The sequence below is a fragment of the Emys orbicularis genome, chromosome 6 (genome assembly GCF_028017835.1).
Source record: "Emys orbicularis isolate rEmyOrb1 chromosome 6, rEmyOrb1.hap1, whole genome shotgun sequence".
NCBI lineage: Eukaryota > Metazoa > Chordata > Testudines > Emydidae > Emys > Emys orbicularis.
Window position 1 is genome coordinate 90,136,684 of NC_088688.1, and position 13,092 is coordinate 90,149,775.

The 13,092-nt window shown below is 36.6% G+C and overlaps 1 protein-coding gene across 1 annotated transcript in view; it reads right to left on the minus strand.

Annotated features, from left to right (window-relative positions):
- The window catches only part of TUT7 (terminal uridylyl transferase 7), a 46,261-nt gene that overhangs the window by 22,576 nt on the left and 10,593 nt on the right, over positions 1–13,092 (minus strand). The window contains exons 5-14 of the mRNA XM_065405966.1: positions 12,142–12,319; positions 11,585–11,673; positions 11,031–11,082; positions 8,963–9,032; positions 7,931–8,057; positions 6,069–6,188; positions 4,857–4,991; positions 2,018–2,198; positions 527–1,680; positions 250–400 (exon numbers count right to left, since the gene is read on the minus strand). Coding sequence (XP_065262038.1) covers positions 250–400; positions 527–1,680; positions 2,018–2,198; positions 4,857–4,991; positions 6,069–6,188; positions 7,931–8,057; positions 8,963–9,032; positions 11,031–11,082; positions 11,585–11,673; positions 12,142–12,319 — 2,257 coding nt within the window. The remainder of the gene's footprint in view (positions 1–249; positions 401–526; positions 1,681–2,017; positions 2,199–4,856; positions 4,992–6,068; positions 6,189–7,930; positions 8,058–8,962; positions 9,033–11,030; positions 11,083–11,584; positions 11,674–12,141; positions 12,320–13,092) is intronic.

Here is a 13,092-nt window from a genome sequence, read left to right on the forward strand (position 1 = left end):
CTTTGGATTTTTACTCTTTGGAGGTACAATTTAGACTTATGAATGTGACAATATCAGGTGCAATTTAGCAATTAAACTAATGTCATTACCCTATAGAATCTTACCTTTTGTACTAGTTTTGCTACTTTCAAAACCCAGCTCCACTGATACTATTGACCTAAGAGAATTCCCTAAAGTACTATTAAAATCTAGCTAACTAATTCATATTTTCCACAAACATATTGAAAGAGTGCTGTATTGATGACTTACTGTAACACTGGATGCAAACTTGATCTAAAATATTTGAAAACTTAGGTGTCAACGCTGGCAAAGGGTCTAGCTCAATTTTTTTGAAGTCTTCTGGACAATCCCTCTTTAGGTGACCTTCTCGTTTGCACAAGCTACATACCACCATAGGAGACTGCGTGAATAGAAAGCAAGACATTTTTTAAATCTATGGCCCTTTAATGAATCAGAACTATACTTAGATATAATATGTCCTCAATTGTTAGTAATATTTCCTGGTGGTTAGAAGTTAAGAGCTTACCTTGCCCTTTGTGAAAGCAGGTTTATTAAATTCATAAAAGAGCTCAGATTCCAGAAATTGTCCTATTAGTATGCCCTCTTCACAAAGGCTTCCTTTCTCTATAAAATCCTCTTCATTCAAATCTACCCTTACAGATTTATCTACATTTTTTCCCAGCTCTGTCTCTTCATATTTAACAGAGACGGACAATTCTTCCTCTTCCTCAGACAGTGCATCTTCATCCCCAGATGCAGTGTAAGTATTGTCCAGCTCATCTTCAGCAGTCACAATACCACCACATTCTGTTTGGTTTAGGATAAGACTCTGTTCTCCCTCCTCTTCCTCCCCATCCTCATCTGAGTTATTGATTTCAGATATCTGGTCTTGTAATGAAGGTGCAAATTTGTTCAGGGAATCATCCAGTTCATCAGTCTCCTCTGTGCTCTCCTCATCCATCTCAGCCTTATCACTGAGTATTATTACATTGCACTCTAAACCAAACTCATCCCTCTCTGTGACTACAGTGCTCTGAACACCTTCAGTCTCTGAAATACTGTATGTTTCAATATCATGCTCACTTGCTGGAATAGGGAGATGTCCATTTTCACTGTATTCATCCAAGCCTTGATCAATAACTATCACATTTTTCTGCCATTTCTTATCTTGGTCATGTTCTTCCTCTTCCTCCTCCTCCTCATTTCCACTTTCTGTCTCTACACAGCTTGGTTTAGAGTCCTCATTATCACCAGAAATCATCTCTTCAGTTACAAAGTCTGAATCTTCCTGGGCAATTCCCAAATGTCCTATATCATCTGCCAATTCTTCTTCAGTCAGGCTTTCAGAGACAAACACCTTTGAAGGATCAATTGTACATGCCTCAGGCATGTCTATACTTCTATCAATAATATTAATACAATCAGCTGCTATCACTTCCCCCATTTTGTCAGCTACGTTTTGCGTATCAGTGGCATCATGCTTTATGGCATCCTTTTCAGGTTCTAATCTTTGTGATGTCTCCTCATTGACATTCAAAGGCTTTTTTGGGCTGGATTTTGTAGGTTTTTTGTGGGGCAAAGCAAAATATTTGTAAGTTGCCCTTAAGCAGTGAAGAATATATTCATATACTAGCTGACTGTTCAGAGTTCTTGCCACATTCCTCTTTACTGAGTAAGGGTCTGAAAGAAAAAGAAAGCCAGGAGCTAACTGAATACAGAAATCTATAACTTCATTGATGGATATACAGAAGAAGCAAAGACAGGTTTGATTAGACCGGTTTTCTCTTACAACATTTAGATATATTGTCAATTAAGTTAATACACTGTTTTAGGAACACATTAGCAATAAATAGAGCTCTGCACTAAGTGGCGTAAACTGTATATGTATCATATGCCACTTAATACATTTAATAGTATCATACAGAAACATATGGCTGAAATTGTTTTTCTAACATATCTGACAGTGTACTTTCTAAGTCAGAGGGCCGATAACTCTTAATTGACAGACTTCAGGTACCTTCCACAGCAATGCGCTTTTTAGGCCAGTCCTTTGATTCACGAGACACTGCTTCTTTTAGTCGTATACTGATGACCAGATCAGCCAAATTAAACTCCAAGGCATAGAAGCGAAGCAGTTCTACCCAAAGCTGCCCAACTGGTGCTGAACACTGGTGTCCTGAATCAAACACTAAGGGAACCTGTTAATTAGAAAGCAAAAGCTTAAACCCTCTTCAGTTTTAAGGTGTATGAAAAACCCTCTTTTGGGGGGCAGAAAAATCATTCTGCCAGTCTAAAACTTGCTTTTCACTCACACACAGTCACTGATACCTATATGCACGCACACGGAGTCAAGTAAAAATGCAGAGTAACAGTGTAAGTTTTTAAATAAACTTGTAACTTAAGTGTTGAAGTGGTGTGGAGGAAAGGTCACAATGATAATATTGTAATGAAGCCATAACAGATAATACAATGGCTAGAAATTACCTCTGCAATGAGTGTTCAGGTCTCAACAATAAAAATTAATGCTCTACTCAAACAAGGGAAACTACAACATTATGAGAGTTAAATACACATTTTACAGCTACAGAAAAGGACAATTTAAAGAGATAGTGTAAATTAAGATAACTAATACCTCAAACACTTATAAACCAAATTTAATAATGGTTGGACAGTGACATTTATGATTATGGCTAATATTAATCATGATTGTGTATTTAAATAAAAATGTTCTTGTGCTATAATTAATACATTTCAAAGTAAGCATTTCAGATCATGAAAACCTCAGTTAGGATGAAATATATAGCCTCATCAAATGCAAATCATTTTTCAGAAAGAATCACCTTCTATGGTCATTTAAATGTACAGGCACAAAATGTGCACCTCAGGCAAGAAGGGGAAGCAACAGACAGCAAATTACATAGTTTAGAATGTTTTTGGATATTTATTCTGCCAACTCTGAAAGTTTGTCCTCTTTGGTTAGAGTTGTTTTTTAGGGCTAACGATCAATAATTTGGCATGAAGCAAAAGCCATTGCGGATACTGGGATTCAGTGCTAGTCCATTTTGGTATTATGACAAATTATTGACAGTCTTTTAGTGTACATTATGCTTTTCCTTAGATTAGTCCTGTTCAGGTGGTCCTAGCTTTCATGGCTATACGTTATCTTAATATACTTTGTAAGAATTTAGCTAGATTGCTTAGTATTTTACCAAATAAGATCTTTTTAGAAAAGATCATGGAGTATTTTACACTTAAAATTATAAATGTTAGCCATTATTGGATTAAATTTATGTAACTTCTTTATTATAAAACACTCCCATGTGTGATTAGAACTGAATTTATACAGTTATGCTATTTCTAAAAAGAGCAATGTTATTAGATAAGAAAAATAAAGAGGAGCAATTATCGTGCAACAGTAATTCGAAATTAAGTTACTCATTAGACATAGTCAAGTTTGAAATAGGATTTTTGGAATTCTGTCAACTACAGTTGTCCCCTAGTTTAACAGATATTATTAACCCAATACTGTGACCGTGGGACCTCTTGGTGCCAACTGGCTGAGGTTTACAGGGATCTCCTGGATCTGGTATCTGCATACTGGTTCACCGAAGAGTGTCATGTAAGGTCTCTAATGAAAACCTGTGTCACACTGGTCGTCATAATAGTCGTGAAATGTGTACACCGATAATATGTAAGGAGTTAGGTACACATAGACCGTAAGCACATAATTTTCAGTGAGAGTTTAAGGCAGCTCACCAGAAGGGGATCAACATTCTCCTGTCAGGCAAGAGAGAAGAGATGCTTATCTCTGGGTGGCTGGTCAAGTGTATTATGTATTGTCTACTTCACAAATGGAAGCCTATATACAATCTGAGCACAAGGCTAATCAAGAGATTGTAAAAACCAACCAGAAAGGAGCACAGAGGAAAAAACTACTAATGGAAGGAGAGGAGGGGAATCCTGTTCACAAGTTAAGACAATGGATTTGTGTACTGTAACTGTAGAGACACAAACTGCATCCTTCACCTAGGAGACAAGCTGACAGCATGCATCTCTTATGAACAGAGGGTCACAGCCAACCTTGCTGCTAAAAGCTGGGACAAGGTTTTTTGGGTGAGACAACCTTTATGAGACAGGAAAAATGTGTTGTTAGTTAAGTGTAGGCCCTGGCTCTTTTTTTGTGAAGTAAAATTATACTTGTTTTCACAATAAACAAATCTAAGTGCTGTGTGTTAAGCTGAGCTGTGGTCTAAGAAGTAACTGGGAAGCTGTGGTGTACTGTCCCTTTGGGAACAGCGGGTCTGGTAACTAGGTGAGTGTCCAGTGGTTTAGGGACTGGACACTGCAGGCATGCTTGGAGGACTCGGGTGTTGGAGTGTGCCTATCACTAACCTGGAAAGAGTGAGTGGGGTCTGTGGAGGCCTGAAGGGGAAAGTTTGTGTTGCCAGTAGCTGATGGAGTCAGAGAGTGATCCACACTGGGCAAGTGGTAGTGAGGTGCCTTACAACCCTGGGTATCTCTGGCAAGCATCACAAATACCTTAAGACTTAGAATTATGTCCTGATCTCCTAGTAGTTGTCACATTTGTCTTTAAATACTAGGATGTCGCATACACAACAGAAAACCAGTCACTGAATTAGAGACAAGGTGGGTGAGGTAATAAATTTTTATTACCACCCACTTTGTGTCTCTAATATCCTGAGACTGACAAGGCCACAACACTGCATACAGCCACTAAATTATGAAGTTTAGCTTCGCAATACATAAACAATTTTACTTCACTTAAAATAAAGATCGGTGGTCATTGCTGAGAGTGATTTCTAGATTAATACTGAAGTAACTGAAATGATTCAGACCTTGCCCCTTTTAGGAGAAGCTTCTTTTGGGGAATCAGCATCATTAACAGCAGGATTATACTCCCAGACCACGATATCATTCTCAACATCTTTAAGGCTGAAGTTCACTAATTTGTTTAATGAGAATCCTCCAATCTGGAGAGAGGAGAGGAAAAGAGGAAAAAACACTGGACATCTTTTTTATCTGAAGGATTTCAAACCAGCCTCTTCCATAGTATTAATCATCCAGAAAAAAAAGTCAGTATTTTAAAGACGTACAAAAATCATCATATACTATACCCATAATAAAGACAGGCTTACTGAATTCTCATTCAATAGAGTACTTCCTCCCCAGTTAATCTGTTTTCTGATTAAATTTTACCAATTCACACAACAACTCATTAGTAGATTTTCAAAATGAGAAATTACCCCAATATCCATCTAGTTATGATTTATAGTTGTATCTTTACTTTGTTAGAGGTTCCATCACATGGCTTTAAATACAATTTTATACATAGATTGATTTTGATTCTTTTACCAAGATCAAGAGCTGTATGTAAATGACACGTGTGTAAAGAACTCTGAAATATGCTAATAATCAAATAGATCATTGTTTGAAGAAGTCTGTTCTAGGCCTAGGATAAAGTTTAAGTGCCTAAGTCCCACTCAAAGTTACTGAGTAGTTTTTGAAAATTTTTACACATAGGATACCACCTTAATTAATCCCCCTTGTGCACAGGTATTATGATGGTCTTTAACTACATAACTGCATATTATTTTTTTTCCATAGGACCCCCGCCCCATCAGTGCACAGTATGGACCTGCATTAGAAGTAAATCAGGACTGTGCAGCGAAGGAGATGAGGCCACACACTGAACAAAGAGAAAACAAAAGAGCGAACAACTGTTCATTAAGTGAGCACTGTCCATTCCGTGCACTGAATGAGGCTAGTATCCTGTGGAAAATAGCATATGATCACATAATTAAAGATGGCATCATAATGCTTGCGCACAAGGGAGAGGAATTAAAAATTGCTCAACCAAAAGAACATGCCACAATAAAGGTTAACATATTATGCACACAAAAACTATATTGATATTTTGCTGTTGGTGACTAAGTGTCACTCTCTTGCACAAGGGATAGGCAAGAAACAAGCAGGCAATAATTAAGTTACAATTATAACAGATTTAGAAAATATCACCCTCAGATTGATAATACTTAAGTAGCACATACCCACAATCCCAAATAAACAGGCAGAAATGGTTCTTTCCTCTGTTGTAGAAAGAAAATGACCATTAAAGCAAACACGTAAGATGGCAAACCTCCTTCTTCAGGACGATCAGCACAACACAGCTATAAAAAAATTGAAAAACACATTAATATTTTTCATCACCAGGCTTTTTATTACAAATAGTCTTTTTGGTATCTATCATCATTCTCCTATTTGCAAAACCGGCAGTCAACTTAAATACTGTTAAGAGAGAGCGAAGATTTATAACTCGTTTGTCCCCATGTTGTGGGATGTGTTTGGTTCCAAAGGACTTCATGTAGTCATTAAAATCACAGCCAGTGTTCTAGTATAAGAATATTGAAATCACTTTTCTTGTATGCATTCCATTTCGATAAACTTCCAGCCATACAAGCTATTGGTTGTACGCAATGGTTGGGATTTTCAATGGGGGTGAAGGGACATTGAGTCAATGAGATCTCGACATAATTCCCTTCAGCTTCTTTAATAAATTGCTTATTTTTAGTTTAAAGAGTTATTGTATAATAAATTCAGAATGGTGACACTTATCTTTGTACTGTAATCTTCTCAAGCTATTCCAGAAATCAAGACTTAAGGTGGCATATGTGGTATGTATACCCAGAGTACTGTCTAACATTCACAAAGATGACTGGGTTATTTATGACTTCAAACTTCACCATTTAAGATTTCACTCATTTTTTCCCACACCAACTCTTCCTAATTTGTTTCCATTAACTTCAAATGTGAAAATTACCTCATTTGACAAATTTTAAAGAATTCTTGATAAATAATCTTCCCCTTCTATGCACCTGAAGCACTTTTGCAGCTGGTCCTCAGGGGCAGAGAAGTTGGGATTTCATAGGCAATTTTTTAAAAACTAACAGATGAAGATATGCATACCAACATCTTTATAAATTGAAAGTGTTGCTATTAATGTAGTTAGACTCTCAGCAAGCATGTAACAAAAGAGCTTGTTAAGCAACATTATGGTTGATTTTTTTGTACAAAGTCAAGAAATTCCAGCTAGAGTTTCACATCAACCTCTATTATCATATACAAAATGCTGCCTATGTAAAGAGATCTTTAACTAGAAAGGCGATGTGGCACAGTTGTGGTTGCTGTGTACACTATAATTTAGTGCAACTATCTACTCATGTGTGCATCAATTAAATAATCTCAGTCAGTGCATGCACATAATTGGCAAGGAAAATAATATACTGCACATAATATTGTATTTCTCATAGGAGGATAACCTGTGTGTCACGTTTAAAGTTCAAACACACTTTTGAATTATAAGAACCTAATAAAGCAACTGAAAGTTTCTTAAAAGCATGAAATACTATTATATTTAGATCATTCAAGCAACTGATTAGATTCTTCTTGTAAAGTTAGGAAAAAAAAGAGTCACTCAATCTAAACAGCAATTTTCAGTTTTCAATACTGGAAGCACCTTTCCCATAGCAAGGTACACCATCTAGCTAACCTAATGTAGCAATAGAAAGACAGGTCAACTGCAATCTGTTTGTGACTGCCCGCATCCCTCAAGGTGGAGAACCCCTGCTCCAGATCATGCAAAATTTCAGACCAAAGAGTAACTTTTTCCCCAAGAAGAGACTTAGAGCAATCGCATTCCTAAACTATAACTGCAGATTTACTAGCATGACATTAGACTAAAAATATGAACGCCATGAAAACCACGATGTATCTTGGTTAAACTTTTATACACTGCCTACTTTCTTTTATCCAGGTGCCTGTTTTGAGAAACTCATCACACAAGAGTTGGACAAAAAGAACTGTTTGAGACGTACACACCCATTTGTGTTTTTTTATTAAAAAAAAGACTCACCTTTGCCCAGTACCTGAAGGCAATCACTAGAGGTACAAGAGTTGGTTCTAGTTTTCCAAGAGTAGCCAAATGGTTTGTCGTCAGACAAGCATTTTCATTCCCTGCACTTACTTTACAAACAAGGCCACTACAATGACAAAGAAACAACCTGAAAATCCTGCAGGTGTTTTAAGGAAAGCCATATGTCAGATGAAATCTTACAACCTATCACAAAATAGAGGCTATCATGAGAGATTTAACAGCCTCAGAGACTTAACGTTTATAATTAAAGGAAGCAAACAAAACTGGTTTGACCTGTGTATTTAGTTTTACAATTTAAACATTTTAAGCTTTTACAAGAGCAAAACCATTTTAAAATTCACAACAATTCACTCACTCACTTTCTGGAGATTTTTTTTAAGCAACTAAATCATTTAGTCAATGAACTAAAACATCATACACTGTCATTTACTTCCGTGAATCAAAATAATTTCATTGTACCAAACCCCATTACTAAAAAAGTTCATAAACTATTTTCAAGTGCGGGGGGAAAAAATCACTAATGAAAGACCAAGTAGCTGCAAACAACTGGTGATAGATTCTACATCAGTAGCTAGTTACACAATATTTCATGAATCTTAAGTGGTATGTGGGCACAATAAAATGCCTCACTCCTTTTCTCATAGCACTAAAGCTATTTAAACTCCCCTTGCATTGTTTTTTAGGGTTTTTTCATTCGATATTAAATCTGCATTGTCTAGAAGGGAAGAAAGGAAATGTTCTACTTTAGCAATCATCCCCAGTGCAGTGAAAAAATAAAAAGGTTTTGTTTTGTTTTGTTTGTTTTTTAAAAGAGGACTGGGGAAGATGGGGTTGAGGAAGAAATAACCCTTACCCTCTTATTCTAGGCTAGGAATGACTTGCCCATAAGTGTTTGTGTCAAGATCCATGGAACTGTAATAATTTAGTACAGAAATGTTATTTTTTCAGGTGTGGGTATGTGTAATTTACATTGCTATATGCTATTAGAACATACAAATTGACAACGGAGACCTTTGCTTTTCTCTGCACACCACCACTGGTACTCTAGCATGGAAATCTGCATCAACATCAATAAAAGATTCTGGGGGGGAAAAAAGAAAAAGCCACATTAAGCACATTATTAATAAAAAGCTTTGTGTTTAAGGAGAAACTCATGTGGTGCAAGGAGTAGAAATAAATTCTGGATCTATCAGTCTGGCTCATAAAAGTATCACCTCTAATTAGAGATCTGACCAACTCAAGCATGAAAGTAGAAAGTTAAGTCTGGTGGGTCAGTATTGACAGACGTGTTAATTTAGAGTTTGAAAATATGGAAGGAAAAATGTGGTCCAACTATATAAACTTGCAATGTTTCTAAACAAGATCACATTGTTTGTAGAGGAGTCAGCGGCTTAGCAGTTGTGTTAAAGAAAATGCTACGAGGAAAAATTGAACAACTTTCAATAGTGTATTTTAAAGAACAATTCAGCTACTGTAGATAAGCTGGCCAGAGTAAACAGAGCACTACACTATTAACAAAACTGTATTTAAAGACAGTTTTAGAGTAACATGCTTTACACAAACATGTTTGCCAAATCTGTTTTTAAACTTCTTAGCATGTGGGAGGGCCTATCAGTATAATCTTAAAAAAAAAAAATCCTTGATCTCCCAACTTGAGGGGTGGGGCGAGGAGGGAGGGTGGTTGGAAAGAGTGGAAAGAAGGGTAAAACCTCACATACAAGATAAAATAGAAAAGGAGCCACCCTCCCTATCTTTTTCCTTTGTGTATGTTCTATTTAGATTGTAAAGACCCCGTTTTCAGCTGGGTTCAACCCAGTCTTCACTGATGTGCATAAATTAGGACTGAGTGGAATTTTTTTAGTACCTCAACATGCAGGTGATGAGTTTGCATATAAACATTCTATCTTGTGTACGAAACATCAGCACACCAAAACTATATGTGCAGATGTGTGCACAAAGTTGTATACACATGAAAGGAGGCTAGGATCTGAAAATAAGGCCTTAAGTACTTTGGGATGAAGACTAGTCAGTCTTATTTCAAGTAAGAAGCACCATGCACACCTATGCTGCTAGGTAAACCATCCTCACAAGCTAGCCTATGGAAAGGGGGGGCAGCACAATTCACTTTGAGTTTGATGGCATCCCCATTCCTGATGTGAATGAGAGCACACAGTTAGAATTTTTACCACCAAACGACATACTGGAGCTAGTATTTGAATGAAATACTAAAGCAGCTAAATTCTTTAGACATTATACAAGTGATGCATTTAGTATCTACCATTATCGATTAAGGGTAAGTCATTTGTCAGAATACACATGACAAGCTACACATGACAAGCTAAACAGCTTGTCTGACAGCATTAGTTATGTAGTGTTGTAGCCGCGTCAGTCCTAGGATATTAAAGAGACAAGGTAGGTGAAGTAATATCTTTTATTGGACCAACTTCTGTTGATGAGAGACTCTAAGGTATGTAAAGGAGCACACCTTACCCTAGGGAGATTTGCACTACATTATGGGCTAGGAGAGGAATATTACAATCAACCTTTGTTTCTGTGTTACCATCAGCAGTGCTCACAGAAAGAGCTTGGGGATCATTACAGAATGTTACACCTTAGAGTGTTGTGGTACACCGAATTTTAGGCTACCACCATATAATTCTATCCAAGGCACCACTCCTGTAAAGACTTAGGCACCTGCTTAACTTCATGCACTGTGTAGTCTCATTTACTTCACATGCTTAAGACTCTGCAAGATCATTGACCAAGTAAATATAGCAACATAAAAACGCCAACTGTTTTCCTTAGCTGTGAAGACATTTTGGAATTCAATGTAGAAAATGCTCCCTCCTCCAATTATGTAACCTTAATACCTTTACTCTTGTACCTGTTAATTTACTAGTGTATAAGAAGAATGAAACTATATACGGAGACAGACTTACATTATTCTGTAAAAATGAAGCAAGCATTTGATTTGATGCATCTACTTAAAAAATGTTTTGCATTCAGAGAAAGAGTATTGTGATAATCGCAAGGGGTGATTTTGAAATGAAACTGAAAGCAGTGAACAAGTATTTCTTACCACTATTCTTCAGACTTTCTTGTACAAGTAAGAGAACATCTGGTTGAGCCATCTGTGAAATGGAGTCATATAATAGAATAGAAGTTTATTAAAAATCCATCATTAAAAAATATTTTTCAAATATTTCAGTAGTTTAAATTATACTTTCATATTGAAAAGACAGAGAAGGATCTTGTGTCTGGTGCAGGCTCACTGTGTGACCTAAGGCAAGTCACAACATCTATAGCCCAGTTTCCCCATCTGTAAAATGGGTATAAATATCCTGATCTGCTTCACAGGGTTGCTGGGAGGTGAGTTTTAACTCATTAGTGTTTGTAAAGTGCTTTGAGTTCATTGGATTGAAGATGCTATTAGCACAGAGTAATACCACTACTAATACTATTTTCACAACAGATTAAGATGATTTTAGTTAAGATACAGTTAACGATAGCTCCCCTTGGATCGATACATTTTGGTAAATGCCACTTGGCATCTTTGTTATTACTTGCTTAAATGTTACTATAAACGTCAATTAAAGCCAATTTTACATCTATAATAAAAATGTGCTCACTTACATTGGCTGGAAACTGGACATCAATGTTTACGTCAGAAGTTTTGAAACCAAATCTGCTACAGGAGGAGCCGTACAGCCTTAGCGAGCAATCTGCAAAGAAAGGAATTTTTTGAATTTACTCAACATCTTAATCCAAATCTTGGGTTGGAGTATAGCCACTCTGCAATGCCTTGCCAGCAGATTCTAGTCCTAGAACTGGTGTAGACAGCCATCAGAGGATCACCCGAATTCTGAAGTATCTTTCAGTAGCACAACAGTTCCTACACCTTATCCCTACAGCTGATGAAGGGATTGAGGCCATACCCAACAGGGCATGGCTTGGGCCTCCTCTAAGCCCTGCTGATTCCCAGCCACTAAGTCAGTGACAGTTGATGTAATTTAGAACAACCTTCAGGCCAAAATGTTGGCACTACGTCACCAAGCAGAACATACTGACAAAATCAAATTATATTAGTGGTACAACTTGTCAAAATTTTAGAGATTAAGATTACTCATGTGGAGAAAGATGCTTTTTCTTTTTAGTATATTTGACAATCAAACCAAATGGCAGAGTTATACCTGGCAATTTTTGGTGCAATAAATCTTCCATCGCTGTTTTAATTTTGAGTCTTTGTTCCAAATCCTCATTATTTAAGCCAAACTCTTGCACTACGTTTTCAATGGCAACGCCAATAGCTTGTATCTGGGAAGGTGTTGGTGGAGGCAGGGTAGTCAGCAGTTCTTCTTCTTGCTTTTCCTTCAAGGACAACCATATGTTAACATATTTAAATGACTCTCTTCAATTGCTTTAATGAGGTAGGGGTGGGTACACACAACCTACCGCCATAAACATTTCTGTCTGCCCATATATATTATGGAGCTAGTAAGCAGTTTCGAACAGTTGATGCGTTAGGACACAATTAAGGTCTAGAGAAACCAGGGTAGGTAGAAAGAATTATTGGATATCTTCTATCTAGATAAAGAGTTAGAGACTTCAATAATTTACAAAAATCGATACACCTATATAAAAGGATAGAAAAATATCGCTTTCCCCTTATAAGAAATGGTATGGGATAATGAAGTTGAAGACAAAAGGGAAATCCTGTACATGCCTTTCAATTCCTTTTGTCTTCTGGGGCAAAGGCGGGGAAGAAGGGCAGGCGCAGCAGGAGTTTCTTTCAGTAATAATAAAATGTCAAATGCAGTTATGCTGGCAATAGTTTCAAATAAATATAAAATATAAAGCTCTTATTTTAATTATTGATATATATTCTCTCATACTGGAGTATTCAAGAACCTTTTCATTTTATCTAGGCTATTTAGAAAATGGCAATTAAAATTTTTAAATTCATTCTTACCAACTCATTTTAAAATCAAATATATTATAGCTGTCAGAATGCCAGTAAATGACATATTAAGAAGAGACCAGATACATTATACTATTACATAACTGATGAACAATAAATAAGGTTACGTTGTTACAGCTTATTACAAAACTTTAAAAGTTATGACCTACACAATAATACTGAA